Below are 16714 nucleotides of genomic sequence, written 5' to 3' on the forward strand. Positions count from 1 at the left end.
GCAGACAAAAGTAAAAAAAAAAAAAAAAAAAAAAGCCTGTGTTACTCTGAGGATCTTATTTCCTGCTCATCCTCTCTTCCAAGGTAGAATAATTATACAGAGCACAGAGACAATACAACAATACAAAGATTCACAGTTAAACACACTGAGCTAGGAAACATTTAGTAGCAGTGCACAGTATTTCTCTTGACCTCTTCTGCTTAGGAGGAAAAGATATTTGAGGATGATATTTGCTTGGGGAGGGCTGGGGTGTCTCCCAGAGAGCTCCTCAGAGTTGTTCATAAAATGGCAGTGATTTGTTAAATCCTTGAGATCCCAGTTACAGATTACGGGTGGGTGTGGGTGAGAGGAGCTACAGAAAAGCGACTATGAGGCTGTGGCACTGTGCAGAGACCTGCAGGCATTGCCTCTTTCCTGCGCCAAGGAATAAAACCCTCTGTGCCTCAGTGCTCTGCCGAGACGTGGAGCTGGCTGTGATGCTGCCAGTGCCCAGCCGATGGTAAACCGCGCCCCAGACCCTGGGTAATACAGTTTCAATCTCAGAGGCTTCTAGGAGCTACTGATAATGCCCTGGGAATAGTGATGGGTCTTTGGAGGTGTCTGCTTTAAACCTGACCCTTTACTAGCTGTAAAAGCCTATGGCTGAGGCTGCATCTGCACTGGAGCCAGGGGGGGGGCTGGAGGCCAACGGGGCCCTCCTCCGGGGCCCGGATCCAGGTGTCTGCTTTAAACCTGACCCTTTACTAGCTGTAAAAGCCTATGGCTGAGGCTGTATCTGCACTGGAGCCAGGGAGGGGGCTGGATGCCAACGGTGCCTCCTGCAGAGCCCTGCATCCCTGCCAGCTTTGCTCTGGGCCTTGGGGATGGATCCCCTTCACCCACCTCACCTGGGCAGGCACAGTGTGGCAAACTCCAAATCATTGGTATCACCCAGGTTTTATTATCACAAGGCCCAGACCTACTCTTTGCTTATACTTGTCCCCGCACCCTGAGAAAAATGCATTTTTTTCCTAATAGGTTCCATATAAAGACCCCATGAAGTAAGATCCTTAAGCTTTTCCCCAAACTGGAGGCTTGAAGACTGACTTCTGTTTTGCGTTACTGCTGCTGCAGCTGAAGTAGCTGTGTGGAGTCCAGAGCTCCTGGCTTGCTTGGTTGTGGGGAGCAGAGCAGAGGGTGTTTGGGGTGGTGACTTCTCAGCATCATCAAGGTGAATTCTTAATGTGTAAACTACGCTTGGCTTTGTCACCTGCTTCACTCTGTGCTTGTTCTTTTAATAGTTTTAAATTAAGTGTTGAGTTCTAGTGAGAAAAATAAAGCATTGGAAATTCTTTTCAGATTCCCACTTGAGGAAGATTAAAGTCCATAAACCATTAAAGCCATAAACTATTGTTCCCTTTCCTCTGCCCTTTCTTAATCCTTGAGGTCCCTACCTACCAAGCAAACATAAATATTCTGTGTATATTACTGCAACACTGCTATCATTCTCATGTTTTACTGCTAAAAATGTAAGATTCTTTGAATAAAACCCTGTAAAATTAAGACCAAGATATTTTGCAGTTTGGGATTTATCTCTAGAATGTGACCTAATTCGCAAATAGAAGGGCAGAACAGAGTCTGGTCCTCATGCCTGTCTAAGCCAGCTCAAGAAGACTGTTGGTCTGCTGAAGGAAGTTCCATTGGCTGAGACAATATGAGCATGGAATCCTCCTTTTCAATGAACCGTTCGCTTCATTCCCTGGTACCATGGTCTGAGCCAGTTTGGAGCTGAGCCAATACTGAGCCCATAATCGAAGCTGTTGACTTCTGTGACACTTGTATGAGAGTCATTGCTTAATGCTCAGTAGCAGGAGGGACCTGAGATGTTCATGTCACTACAAGATGCTAAGTAGCTACCAAACTGCCAGATAATTGGCAGAATGTGAACACCATGCAGAGAAATTAGTTGCTCTATTACAGTGGGAATGCATTCTGCGATTTCACGAACATTTACTCTGCTTTTCTTGGAGGGAGAATTAAACATCTGGTTTCTGCTGTGAATTGTAGCTGCAAGGAAATAATCTGAATAGCTGGGCTGTAAGTAAGTCAGATTTTGAGGCCAGTATCCAAAACCAACCAGAAATTTTTCTTCTCTGATCTGTGGATTTTCAGCACAGCTCCACATTGCATATTCATCACCACTTGGCTGCTCCGATCTCCAGTTAATGGGAATTCCACACACCAGATGACTGAAGACGACATTTACACGACGTGATGTGCATATAATGTACCGCATGGCAAGTCAGAGGAGGCTGGTGATCTTGACAGGCCAAGTTTCTCCTTTGCTATTGAAATGACACAATCTCCTACAGTTTTTATTTTCCACGCTTTGGAACATAATCCAAAGTGCTAATCCCAAGAGCTAAAAAAATATGAATCAGCTTCTCTGTTCTGCCAAAATCAAAATAAAAATTACTTAAGCAGGAGATTTTAAAAATAACATTTGATGGATTCTCCTGTTTTGGGCCCTCTCAGTACAGTCATAAGTGAAAGAAAATTGCACTCATTTAAATAAACAGAAGGAGCTAAAGCTTAAAGGGAAATATTCCAAGAATTATGTTAAAAATTCTTAGAGAGACAAAACTGGATAAAGGTGTCAAATGCCTTTGTTTATTAATTTAGTCTTCATTCATTCTGCAAGTGTGTTTTGTCTTACTGTCTTATCTAACTTTTGAAAAAGTTACACTGAAAGCACAGGAACCAGAGGAAAGCTACTATTCCGGTTTTCCCAAAAGGTCTCCAAATTCTCAGAAAGAAGTTGCCAAAATTTGAACACTTCTTCCTACCACGAGATCAGCTCAGGCACCTTTCCTGGCTCACCTGTCCTAGGTACAGGATAAATATTGGAACTGAGTCTGAAATGGATAGGTTTATTTAGGGGAGCTAGCCCCAAAGTAAAACAGTCCAACAGGTGGAAAGATGTTGGAAAGAGACTTTCCCAAGTGTAGAGATGACGTGTAACGAAGTATTTATGTGCAAAGAGAAAGGAAAAAATCGTGCTCTCTGGTAGTGAGATTAATGCACGTGTGGTAGCTGGGAAATCGCGTGAGGAATTCAACCAAACCTGTTCCAAAGATAATTAGTGTTTCTCTATGCCCCAGTTTCTGCTGATTTGTTCCACAGATATGATTTGTTTGTTTTGGAAATCTCAGTTAAGTCTGTGTAAAGCTCTCTACACTGTGCTCTTAAAACACTTTAAAATTGGCTTGTATTTCTGTTGAAGGACTTTGCCTGAAGACAGTCTGGTAAATCAGAGTGGATCAATATCAAGGTATAGCTCAGGGCTGGTACAAATGTCAGGCACAAATTTAATTGGCTCTATCAGTTTTGCAGTACTTTTAATTGAGCACACAGAGCTTTGCTTCTGGTTTTCCTAACTATCCGTTAAACTGCTTTTGTCCTTCTACTAGTGCACAGTTTGAGTATCTGTGTATCTGGCCGTTCTACCTGCCAGCTATATTCTTGCCAACAAACAATGAAAGTTAGAGCTAGACCCTGAAGGTCGGCTCCTGAGCTGGTGGAAATGAATGAAAATCCATCACAGTTAATAGAGGTTGTACCGGGTGAAATTCTCGCTGCTGACAATTCATAAGTGTAATTCTATACATAACTATATGCCCATAAAGAAGGATTTTGAATAGATCAAAGCAGAGGCTTTTTGTATAATAGTAACAGCACCGTTACTAACCACCATCACTAGCACGTACTTGGAGAAAAAGGAAGATCACGACAGAAATATACTTCTTGAATCTAAAATTTTTCAAGAAGCATATCATAAATTTCACATTTAAATGGTGTGATGCACCAAGCAACAGGCAGACATGGCATATGGATCCCAGCCTTTTGACACTGCTGAAAATTTATTTTTTGAACTGATTCTCATAGTTCAAATGAATTCCACGAAACAATGTTGTTGTTCTGCCTTCTTGAGGTTTGATGTGTTGAGGCAAATGTCCTGATTGACTAACCCTACGGATCACTTGAAAATGCCCAAGTGCTCAAATTACCTTAAAACACCTGCCAGCCTTTTGTGAGTCCCTTGAAGCAAAGCCGGTGTTCCTATTATTCTGTCCACACACATGCATTCTCGTCTGCAGCCTCAGGGACTCGGTCTGTTGGCATCACTGGTTTTCTCTGCGCTGAGCTCCCTGATAACACAAGGAGGGCTTACAGCTGATGTGGGCTAACTCAGCGTACAAAAGTGCTTGGATATTTCCGAACAAGGAATGAAAGGATCCTGGTGTAAATGGGCCTCAAGACTACAGCGTATATATAATTATATATTGCACGTGCAGATGCAAACATGTCTTTGATTTGGTACTAGAGCAAGATGGGAAGGCAGCAGTATCTTCTTTCCCCTCGCTGCCAGGTACTTTGACACGGCCACCACTCACCTTGAGGTTCTTGTTGTGCCTCTGGAGCTCTCGGCACAGGCTCTCGAGCTTGCTGCGGGCAAGAACGGCTCGGCTGTGCTCACTCTGCAGCTGATCCTTCTCCTTGGTGATCTGGGCCTGCCTCTTCTGCAGGTACTTGAGCTTTTTCTGCTCAGCACGATGTTCTTCAAGCTGTGCAGGGAACAGGGATTAAAATGAAACAAAGAGGGACAGGAAAGAAAAGAAAATTAGCTCTTCTGGTTTTGAGAAAGTCTTCACACTTTGTGAACCTCTTAGGAAATCTTTTGTATTGATCAGCACTAATGGGAGAGGAGCGAGCGACCAGGAGGGAGCCCCAAGCCTGCTTGCTGCAACAGTCCCAAGCGTGTTGTAGTGTGCGTGGGTGAACATAGTTTTTAACGCTCTTGTCACACCATTTCAGCCCTTCCTTCTTTGGTTTGAATTTCTTTGAAAGACAGCTGTGAAGTTTTTATTTTTGTTTCAATGGTAGGAACTGGAGCAGCCAGTAGTGCTTTATCCAGATCATGAGATAACGCAGTAGTTGCTCATTCTGTTTTGCAGCTTCCTGAAAAAGAAGCTGCTTCCTAGATACGCAGGAACCTGCTGGAAAAAAACAACAGCAAAAGAGGTGCTGGAGACGAGGCATGCCGTCCGTGGGGGGGGCTTTGCTGCTGGTGGAGGAGAACATTCTTCAGGGAAATTTCCCCAAAATGACACATAGGTGCCTCCTCTTGCCAGGCTCCTCTTGCTCATGGAAGCACATGGGAGCGCCTGTCCATTGTGTTTCTGGAGGCACTGTCATCAGTGGGGGTGGGTTGCGGTGGATCAAACCTCTTTTGCTTCTTCAGCTCTGTTTAATTACTGAGGAAAACACTGACAGTCCCTGGCATTGGTTTGGGAACCTTCTCTTCCTGTGGGTGCGTGGCTCCCGTCTTCCCTAGAGGGCTGGCAGGGAGGAGGGTGTACTTGGAAGAGGCATGAGGGGCAGCAACAGAATTGCTGATAGCAGTCCCTGCACAGACTGGTCGTTTCTTCTGCCACCTGCATATTACTGGCTGTTTTGAAAAATTTCCCTGCACTGTAGATTAACACCATAACTGTCATGTCAAAGAAGCATTTATCCTCTGAAGCTTTTAAAGATATCATCTCCTGTTCCAACAGGCAGCAGCCCTCCCTGCCGTATTACAGGTGTGATTACACCGTGAGAAATTTCCGAAGATCAGATGTTTGCTGGTTGAAAAACAGCAGCACGTGAGCTGCAATGTGCAAACCCTAATAATAACAGTTGTTATTAAGATTACATTATCTAATAATATGGTACCACCAGTAATAATTATTAACCCCAGTATGTCTGGGAAAGTCTGTGAGTGAGGGGAAGTGATGTGCAGCTCAAACCAGACAGTCAACAGGCATCATATTTTAAACTTTCTCTGCCTGAGGATCCTGTTTCTGCAGATGTTCTGTAATTTATGCTTACAGTACGGAGCTCTGTGCGTTATCGATCAAACCACAGCTAGGCATACCACAAAACAAGGCAATCACCAGCTTGGAGTACATTTACAGTTTATGCCAAACTTTCAGCACGTCTGTTATGCATTTTTACCCCCACAGATCAGAATAGGAGCCCTTGCATCTAATCAAGCCACACTGGCTGAAATATTTTTTCTGGTATTTTAAACTTTCTCTGCCTGAGGATCCTGTTTCTGCAGATGTTCTGTAATTTATGCTTACAGTACGGAGCTCTGTGCGTTATCGATCAAACCACAGCTAGGCATACCACAAAACAAGGCAATCACCAGCTTGGAGTACATTTACAGTTTATGCCAAACTTTCAGCACGTCTGTTATGCATTTTTACCCCCACAGATCAGAATAGGAGCCCTTGCATCTAATCAAGCCACACTGGCTGAAATATTTTTTCTGGTATTGTAAGGACAAAACAGCCTCTCTCTAATTAAGGCTGAGATTCTTTTTCCTTTATAAGCTCGATTTTGGTCCCTTCTCTTTTAAAAATAAAAAAAAGGTTCTTTTTTCTTTTTGCTTCACATTTTGCATGCACAGCCTGTGCTGAGCAGATAATGATTTGTCCAAATCTTAGATGATTCACTCAAGCTGTGCTTCAGATAGGGGGCTTAGAATAATGTAGGTCTTAATCGTGATATAAGAAGTCTTTCAATTTTTGGCTCTTTTTTGTTATCATGAAGTTGACTTGCTCTAGAAACTTAGAGTTCAAACTTCTCAGGAATGCATAAGACATGATGTTACTATTGCCCTGATACATTTTTAAGAATAATTAATAAACTATTAGCTAAAATTATCTACAAGTAGAAGGAATCCTGATTTTGGAAGGCTGACCTAGAGAGATGAACTCTTAATTTAGGAAAAAAGTTTTATCTTGACCCCACTGCGGACAATGACAACACTTCTGTTTATTGTGCCCAGCATGCGCGAGTCCCTCAGGACCTCTGAAAATAAACTGGTCACAAGCTGCACAGCTGTTTGTAGGCAAAATCTAAAGTAAAGCACAGTCTGCTTCACTAACCCCAGCCACTCTGCCTACAGCAATATTAGTGAATAAAATGTTCTCTGATGGTGAGTAGCATGGCACAGCTTGTGCCCAGATGGCTGCTGCGCTGTCTTGCTTCCCCGATCCTGCAGGCATGACTTCCTTCACACCAGCCCATGCTCTTCCCAGATGACTTCCGTTTTCTGGTGTATTCGTTGCTGAGCACTGTGTCAGGCCATGTGCTAACAGTTAAATAGCACGTAGGTGGGTGGCTGTGGGGGAGTGCTGGTGCTCCATAGGCTCCCCAGGTACACGTAGCCTCTTAAGCCATAGCCAGCAGCACTAATGCAGCTGAAGCCATCACCACCACTCAGCTCAGCCTGGCACACGGCTGCTCCGACCCCTGAGCTCTGTTGCAACAAGTGCTTCTGTCTCCATATAGTTCATGAGACCAGGGAGCTGATCTGGCTGGAAAACAACTCAGCAAAAGCAAAAAGTGACCTGAAGTGTGTGATGGGGATGGACAAGAGGGAGCAGAGAGAGTGGTAGCTACTACAGCCGAGTGCTGACAAGTTATTAATCACACTACACTCCTCAGCCGTGCCAGTGAGCAGTGTAAGGCTTTCTCTGGGAAGATTTTAGCTGTATTTATTAAATTATTTATTTTGGTGACACCGCACAGAATGTCAAAACTGAATACTCTGAATTTATGTTTTACCATCTTTCTCCTACACAGATTACTGGCACTCTTTTACACAGTGCTCCAGTGGTGTTTGAATGCAGTGGAAATACCTTACAGAGAAAGAAGACGACCTGTGGGCATGAAGTCCCTTTAAGCATGAGCTAAACCATAAACGGTCTGAGCCCACTTTATGAAATCAAAGAATTTTACATGAAAAAAAGGAAAAGCTGAATTTCACAGTATAATGAGACATGGACACATCTATGCATAAAACCAGTTATAAAGTCAACATTCTGCTTGGCACATTTTTCAGTACTCCACAAACTGTAAAATTCTGTAGCCTTTGAGTTTGTAAGATTTCCACAGCTTATGGCCATGGAGTCCTTTAACTACTTAGAAGAATATACTTGATCTGAAAATAACCCATCTTAAGTGTGGAAAGAGTCAGGTAGGCGAGATTGTTACACGGGTGACATTGTGGTGGCAAGGGCTTTGACTGCGTTTTCTTGTGTTGGGGTTTCTCTCACTATCAGCCTCAGTTCTCTATTTTCTGCTTTTCTGCTTCCTAACAATTTATACAAGGCCCTGTATTATCTTCATTTTGATTAAATCATGCATAGATAATTTAAAGCAATATCCACACACAGGGGTACGTATGTACGTATGTACACCTCCTCGCAGAAGGTGAAGTCTCCAGGGTGGGTTGGTTTGGTAGATTCACCTTTCCGTGCAAATATTCTGTCTCATCAAGCCATCAAAGTGTGGCTTGTTTTCCCCACTTTTTACTTTTTCTTCTCCTTCTCACCCATAATTTATTATTTGATCCTGACCATTATTTTGGGATTCACTTAACAGGACACGACACTACTACTACATGAGACTTGACCGTGTTGCATGGCAAATGGTTTTTATACCTGCCTGTGTAGACAGCTTGAACAGAAAAGAACCAATGCTGTACTAACCAGCTCAGCGTACTTCTTAAATAACATGTCCAGCTTCTCCTCTGGAGTATTCAACTTGTTCAGGCTTTGCATCAGTAGGGTGGCTTCCTTCCCTTAAAAAAAAAAGAAGCAGAGATTCAGGGATAGCAGTAGTTTGTAGCTGATATACTGTTATGAAGTTGATTGTTTGATGCATGGATCTGTAAAAGCTCAGGGAGAAATGAGGCATTTTGGAAGGAAGGGAATATTTTTTGCTATGAGTTCCTGGGTTTTTCTTCTCCCCATAAGAACAAACATGCTTGAATTTTCCTCCATTTCAGCCCTTAGCAACATGCTGTCTTCTAGCAAAAGCACTGGCTGTGAAATGCTATTGTCCTCTATAATCTCCTCTTCATGTGGTGTCTTTTCAGTGTGACTGGGTCACAAATACGGCACATTTGACTGAGATAGGATGGAAACTGCTTGGACCTTGAGGGCTCAGAAACCAGATCTCTTTGCGGGCAAAAACTGGTCAAAGCTGGGGTACTCAGCTCCTGAGCTGCTCAACCCTTACAAGACATACGGAAAACTAAGTTAGGTATGGAGACTATGTGTGAGCTAGGTGTGAATGGAAACAATCAGAGAGCAGTGGGTACTGCCAGCCAGGTCTGGGCTACATGGTAGTGGTGTAAATCAGTTCCCTGACTTGGCAAAGACAGTACGGATACCAGAGACAGCCTAGTAACTATCTGGGTGTGCATAGCTAAATCACTGCATAGCCATTTATGTAATGCTTCTCTTCTGATACCTCCTGCTACTCATTTCAGCCCTGAGCAGGAGCTGGAGCTTGAACATTGCTTGTCTCAAAATATAAAATATCCCGGGCATCCCTAGAGATACGGATGGCTGGGGTGCCAGGGGCTTGGCTCTGCTTTTCCAAATGCTTCTCTTTCCCGAGGCTGTGAGAGAAAATTTACTTTCTGCCTGAGGTTGGACTTCTTCTACTTTAAGTCTAGTGCAGTCCAGGAGTACTGCCTGTGGAGAAAATTCACTATTTCACATGAAGTTCTCTCTGCAGCACCAGTATAAGTAAGTTGAAGGGAGCTAAACTCAAATTCTGGAGTGAACACTGTCACAAGTGCAGCTGCAGAACTCTGCTTTGCGTGGACAGGTACCAATAACTGCACCAAAGCTAAAGCAACAGAAAATGAGGAAATTTCTCCCGGACATTCAAGGAATTTTGGGGAAAAAAATCCCTGCTCTGTCTTATGTTTAGTCCTTTGACTGTAAGAATGTCCTGCAGAGATTTTTCTGTAGCCTGAGTCTGCGTTTGCTTTTGGGTTCTAACGTAGAGTAGAGGCTTGAAGATTGGCAGGAGTCAAACGCAGGAAGGGAAATAAATTACGTCTGCTAGATTGGGATGTAACCACATTGCTCTCTAGTGGCTGCACAACAGAAAGGTTTTTTTAAAAAACCGTACTGAAACTTCTTTTTAGCCCAGCCAACAGAGCCCTGCCGTGGCCAAAGCGCTCTCTAAGCACTGTGCTTAGAGAGAATAAGCACATTGGCTTAATTTCATACAGCCTGTGACGAGTCCAGCAGTGTACTAGATGAAAAATAACCTGGGCGAGACAGTGAATTTGTTCTGCAGGTTCCCACCCTGCATAGTAACACCATTAGCTCACTGCTATGACAGTGAAAATTCATAGCCGGGAAAGCAGGGGATGAAAAAATTTACTGAGGAGCAAATGAGAGGACAGGTCTTCCTTTGTCTAAAAGAAGTGACTTTCTGCAGTGTGTTGTCAGACTCACAGCTTTGGCTAACTGGTTTGGTTGGCCCAGTAGTACATCAGAATTGAGTGATATGATCCTAAGCTTTTGTCTTTTTAAAAAGACTAATATCTGATACAGCCTACATGTAGTATTGGGTAATTGCTGAAAATATTTATTGATTAGAGAAAAGATACTCTAATTTTCAGTGGTAACTAGAGGACTCTATCATCCACAGCAGAGGCTTAACATGGGAAAGAGCAAGGACCAGGGAGGTTTTACTTCTGTTTGCAGAAGGGTCTGTGTCAATACGTAAGTACTTGCCTAATCCTTTCAGGATTTTCTTCTCCAGCTTTTGCTCCTTGCTGCCACTGGGCTCCTTTGCTCTGGAGGCATCCCCAGGAGCCACCTTCTCTTTCTCACTCTCCTCATTTGCATCTTCATACTCCGCATCCTCCACGCTGCCTGACTCTCCCTTCTCAGGCCTGTCGGTTCCCGTAGCGGTGCTTTCCTTTTCCATCAGGCTTGCAGCAGACCCGTAGGTTTTAATAATGTCTTCCAGCTGCCGGCTCAGCTCCTCCGAGATGTCACACACAGCTGCTTCAGGCTGGGTGCTTGGCTGCTCTGTGGGGGTTGGAGCAGGGGGCTGTGAGCTGGGGGCAGGTTTGTCCCCACTCTGCCCCTGGACATCCTGCCCAGGCGAGGTGGGAGTCTGGTTATCCTCCATGCTTGGTGCAGTACCTGACAGCAAACAAGTGGAGGGTTAATTTAAAAGCACTCAAAATTAGTCTTATAACTCTTCCCAAACCTTTGCTAGCACATGAGAGATTTTGTGTGGAATTTGGGACGGCAGCTCATCGGTCGGCTCTGGCTGGATAAATATGTTGCACTTAAACGAACATCAAGGTGATTTGCCTGCAGGGAGAAAAGCAAATTATATACTTTCTGAGAGGAGAAGCCTGCCCAAACCTAATACTTAAAAATCAAAACCTCTTATTCCCATTGCCAGTGATAACACACGAAATGACACCCGAGTCATTTATACCATGTCCCTCCCTGAACATACTATTTGCCACATGTTCACTCTTCCTGTTCTGTTTACCCGCAATGCTGGCTACTGATATGGGCAGCCTCACTCCAGACCTGCATCGGTTTCATTTCCTACTTCCCCCCTGTTGGCACATCTTGAGTCAACAGTCACAAAAAAGGAATATTTTAAATGAAATGAGTGCACTGAAAATTGTGCTGTGCTCTTGAAGAGAGCACTGCGGCTTGATCTACAAGAGGCCTGGCTTCGTACTGTCACAGTAACGGCAAAGAATAAGGTGAACGGCTACAAACTACTCTGCTCTGGTACGTGCTGCATGCTGCCAACAGCTTGTTTGACAAAATACAAAACATGGAATAAATCACAGTGAAGTAAAACCAACCAGGTATAATATGGGTGACGTGGTGTTTTCTGGGGCAAATTTCAGCTAATTTGTTCCCAATTTGCAAAGGGGAGCTTTTGTTTTCCCATGTCTTTGAGTGGCTGCACTCAGCCAGGTGAATCCAGAGCTTCCAATGGGTCTGTGTTCCTCTAGAGGCTGCTCTGGCTTACCCAGGACCTGGCAATGAGGGTGTCAGCAAGAGCATCCTGGGCGCCTGCTTCCAGCTCCTGCAAGGGGTGAGCCAGCAGAAACAGCGTCTCTGACTTCGTGTGGCAGTGTAGAGAAGGCTCCCTCCTCCTCAGAGTGCCGGCAGAGGTGCTGTCACTGCCGCATTGCCCCCACAAGGTGTGGCATGCACAGTTGAGTCTTGCACTGCAACTAGACCCCACTTCTGCCCGACGGCAGTACTCCTTATAGCCACGAGTCCTTTCTTTCTCTTTTCCAGGCTGATTTTAGTTCCTCCCTTTAATGATACAATTTGCAATGGTGCCAGTGGGGAATGAAGAGAGGAAAAAGATTGCTTTCTAGGTTCTGTTCCAGCATCTGAGGTGATTGCTTACTAATTTTTTAAAAGACATGGAGCTAACTGGGGAGCATTTTGTTCCCTGTTCAGCTGGCTGTAACGTACATCTTTTATGGTGTCTAAATTTCTACAGCTTTCAAAATCATAAACTAACTTGGCCAAAGGCAGTGTAAGATAAGAGAGATGTAATTTACTGTAACACATGACTCGGTGTTTGTTATTAAACTCTCCCCAGTCAAAGTGATGTTTGGAAGAGCAGTGATAGCCATCGCTACGGCAATGTTTTTCACAATTTGATTGTCTAGCTAGTTGACTGGGGTTATAGATAAGATAGTGAAATATTATGGTTTATCATTTCTCAGACAAATAATTGAAAGCTTTGAATGGGGCTCAGAATGTGCTTGAATACTGTTAACTATAAATCCATGCCCCTGCAGTCCTCCCACAGGTACAACTCGCCAGCAGGAACGGCTTGGGAAGGCAGCTGGACCTGGTCTCACAGACCCTGTCAGACAGACGCATCCCATTCCTTCCTTCCAGCTTGTGGCATGGTCATTATATCACTGCAAAGTGATTGTAAAATTATATCTGTCTAATTTGATGTCATACTGAGTTTAATTTATATTAAAAGATTTGACCTTACATGTGCAATTTAGGTAAATAATTCCAGATAATGTGAATGTTAGACTACAGTTTGTGATCTTGTTGTAACGAGAGCTAACTGACTGCCAATTAATTCAAGGTCAGTAAGATTATTGTAAATGCTAAACTAGACGCTCCACAACATATGTGTTTATCTCTGACATGTACAGACTAGTGTTTACAATTGTATTCATTAATTTGAACTAATTGGCAATTGGCTATCAGCTAGAACACCCAGGATCACCAGCTCTTGTCCAGGCAGAACGAAAGCCTCACAAAGTGTATACCCAGTGTAAACTACCTATTTTGTAATACGTTCATCACAGAAGGAGAACGGGATCGCTAAATGCTCCATTTCCAAATATGAATTTATCTATCTCCTGACTATCTCCCGACTACCTCCCCCTCTTTGTAAGAAGGCACAAGTTGACGTGGTTCTCAGCGCACCCCATCTCTCTCCCTTGGCTACCTCCCAACTCCCAGCTGCACCACTTGTGGAGTAGCACTGACCAGCTGAAGGTTTCCTCCTACGTGGCTCATGCAGCACGCCTGCCAGCACAGTAGGCTTTAAATCAGCAACAGCGATTGATTTACCCATGGTGTTTCTCAGTAATAAGGGAAAAAATATGGGTGAATGAAAGAGAAACTGGATGATAAGAATCAAGGACACAATATGTTTAAAAGCTGGTCTGGCAGGAAATCTTCCCTAATATACATTCCTGACTAGTACGGAATTAGTTGCAATCCGTCTCTGAAACCATGGCAAACCAGGCAGGAACCACAGAAATACACAATGACGAACCTTTAACCCACTGCTCACCTGCCAGGTCATACCAGGGATTGTATTTACACACACAGATAAATATTTCAATGTTTCATTCCATTCTTCTTCATGCTAAACCAGAGGTCTGATAACTACTTTCAGGCACAAACACAACCCCTGTTAGATCTTCTGTACCTTGTTTTGCATAACAGCTTCCAGGGAGTCAGGGAGTTTATGTTTAAGGAGACAGGGCAGCTCTCATCTGCTGAGAGCAGCCCACTTACAGCCTTTGATGCTGGGAGATTTTACTGCAGTTGGCTCCGGTCCTTCTTGTGCTCCAGCCTGTTTAACCTTGATGTACATCAGGAATTCTTCCTTATCAGGCCGTAAAAGGCTTTGGGTGCCAATCTCGGCAAGGCCCGAAGTGTTTATACACTATCTTAGACATATTAAGTGTTTATACACTATCTTAGACATATTAATGCCTAAAAATTAGGCAACTGAGCTCAGAAGCGGAATTCCTTGGTTCCTCAGGCAATTTTAGACTTGTCCAATTTTAGACCATCCACCTCTTGATTTTTGCAACTCCTGCTGCCATTACTGTTTCCTCCAGGCACCTGCATTTCCAACACAGCCTTATACTGTTTTATGGTAAGAGGGAAGACTGATGAGTTATATGACTGGGTCACTGAGCATTGCATCTTGTTTAGTGTTTTCCTCCTGCACTCCCAAACCCTGGACCTGTTCCGCAGCCCTGAGATCAGTATCTTTCATGGCCCTGGTGTTTTGGATGGAAGCTTGATCCCAGACTCTTGTAGTTGCTGCCTACAAACAGTCACTCTGGTACTCCTTTTCTCCAGTGGGAAACACCCCTGAGACCCAGAGGGTGCTACTGCCTCCCCACTGTGGGAGAAGCTCATCCCCAGTCTCCTCTTTCCTCCATCAAAAACTTGGGATAACCCAAGAGAGCAATGGAGCTCCCTAGGGCACAGGTGACTCTCAGTCTCAGGTGGCAGGTGATGCCTGGTACCAGGTACCGGTACCAGGCTGATGTCTTTCTGTAGGAGGACTCATGGCTATGGCTGCTGTCCTACAATGAGACTGGTGCTTGGGGTAGCAGAACTCTGCTCTGCAGTTGGCCCCAAAGGCACAAAACTGGGCTGAGCACTCATCATAGTCATAGCTACACTCAGAGGCAAGAGAAAGAGGTGTGCTGCTAAGCTCAGCCTGGTAACATGCCGAGTTTGTCTCTGACCACATCGCCTAACATTTCACATTTATGACACAATTTGCCTTCGCTGTGCTTTAAAATCAGCTGGTACCTCCGAAGTAAAAGGTCAGTTGGCAAGAGCCAGTGCCTAATTTAGCAGAGCTGCCACAGCCCTCCTTCTGCTGGAGGGCTTTCCCCTTCAGGGAAAACTGTCCCCCTGTGCTGGGAGCCATGTCAGCCCGACCCTTGCACTGCTGGAGCCCACCCTGCGGCTGGGGCACGGACCTGGCACGAACAAAGCACAAACCAAACATCCTCTTAGCTTCTCTGGCAGACTGTCTTGCAGAGTTTTGTTTATCTTTTTTTTTTATTTTTTAAACAGAGCACTTCCCCTTCCTTCTCACGGGAATTGCTTCCTCCTTTCCTTTGTGCTGCTTGAACTTCTGGAGGGTTTACAAACTGCTCTATATTTAGCTCTTGCCTCCCCATGTATCCCGCAGAAGGACACATGGCACCTGCTCTGCAGCCAGGAGTTATTTTAAGCACTTCTAAAACGGGTGATGGCATTTAGCACTTTATGCTCAAAATTCACATACACACGCACAAATTTCTAAAACAAAGGGTTCCATATCCTTGCACTAGCCAGCACATGCTGATAAAATCTGAATTTTTACCTTGACATTACACCAGACTGAACTACAATAACACCTCAAAGCAGCACATATTAAACTCTGGAATGGCCCACACTCCTGTAGCTCCAATTACTCACCAGAAATACACAAGTGCTTTGTTATAATCCTATATATTACTTGAGAAAGCAGTGATAAAATCAGTTTTATCAGCTATATGCTAGATTTTAATAGCTTCATGAATTACACAGAATTTTTCTAGTACGAAACGACACAAGTCTGGAGGCTTCATGGAAGGTTTCCATGCTAGCATGGAAGAAAGAACCAGACTCAGAGACTTTCCGAAGTCTCATGCAGCGCCTGAGCCTTGATCGCTCACTGTTGTTTCAAACCAGCCATGGCCCTGAGCCTCACTTAAAGACAAGCTTTACCAAAGTCAGCTTAAATTTTTTTTCATCACTCTTTAGCGAAACATTTCTTACTTTCACCAACAACCTTAGATACTCGCCTCTGTGTTTTCCTCACATATCACACAGTGCCCAGGTTTTTCAGGTTCTTCCTAGAAAATGTGGGCTGACAGTCCCAAAGGAAAGCACTTAGATTAAAGCCCTTGCACCATGCCACCAAGTAGTGACAGTGAGGAAGCTGTTCATCAGACTTACCGGAGCAAAGAGAAGAGTTGAGCAGAGAAAAAAAGTCAGGCAGAAAGCTCAGACAAGGGCACGCCAGCAGCAGGACACTGGCACTGTAATCCTGCCACCAAGGGAAGAGGGACGGGAATACTAAGCGAGAAGGGAAGGACAGAATGACACAGCAGGAGCAAACACTGAGGAGACTGAGTGCGCACTTTGCAGGGGACCTGCTCTGATAGGCGAGCGGGGAGGCTGCCTGCTAGCTGGCAGCACAAACCAAATATGTTGGCTATTCCCCCCTCCGACAGAGATAGCACAAGAGATTAGAAACCCGGGCTCTCAGAAAAAGAAAATAAAGGAAGGATTCATGCACAGCTGCTACTCCTGAAAATTAAGTCTTAATCATTCAGTGACTCGACATGTTGTGTTGTGTGAAATTTGTCTGTATTGACTATGAGTTCGTCAAAGCTGGACTAATTTTTCAGTCTGTACCAGAGAGACCAGGATGGCTTCCCTTAATGTGAGCTCACAGCTGTGACTGCCCTCTGCAACCTGGGATTGGGTCAGGATTTGAT

General features: G+C 44.3%; 1 protein-coding gene across 1 annotated transcript in view; it reads right to left on the reverse strand.

The window, feature by feature from the left end:
- Window positions 1-11037, reverse strand: part of TXLNB (taxilin beta) — a 29250-nt gene extending 18213 nt beyond the window's left edge. The window contains exons 1-3 of the mRNA XM_010137626.1: window positions 10635-11037; window positions 8583-8674; window positions 4434-4604 (exon numbers count right to left, since the gene is read on the reverse strand). Of these exons, the coding sequence (XP_010135928.1) occupies window positions 4434-4604; window positions 8583-8674; window positions 10635-11037 (666 nt within the window). The remainder of the gene's footprint in view (window positions 1-4433; window positions 4605-8582; window positions 8675-10634) is intronic.
- Between the last annotated feature and the right edge of the window lie 5677 nt (window positions 11038-16714).

This window comes from Buceros rhinoceros, unplaced genomic scaffold (assembly GCF_000710305.1).
Source record: "Buceros rhinoceros silvestris isolate BGI_N320 unplaced genomic scaffold, ASM71030v1 scaffold14966, whole genome shotgun sequence".
In the NCBI taxonomy this organism is placed as follows: domain Eukaryota; kingdom Metazoa; phylum Chordata; class Aves; order Bucerotiformes; family Bucerotidae; genus Buceros; species Buceros rhinoceros.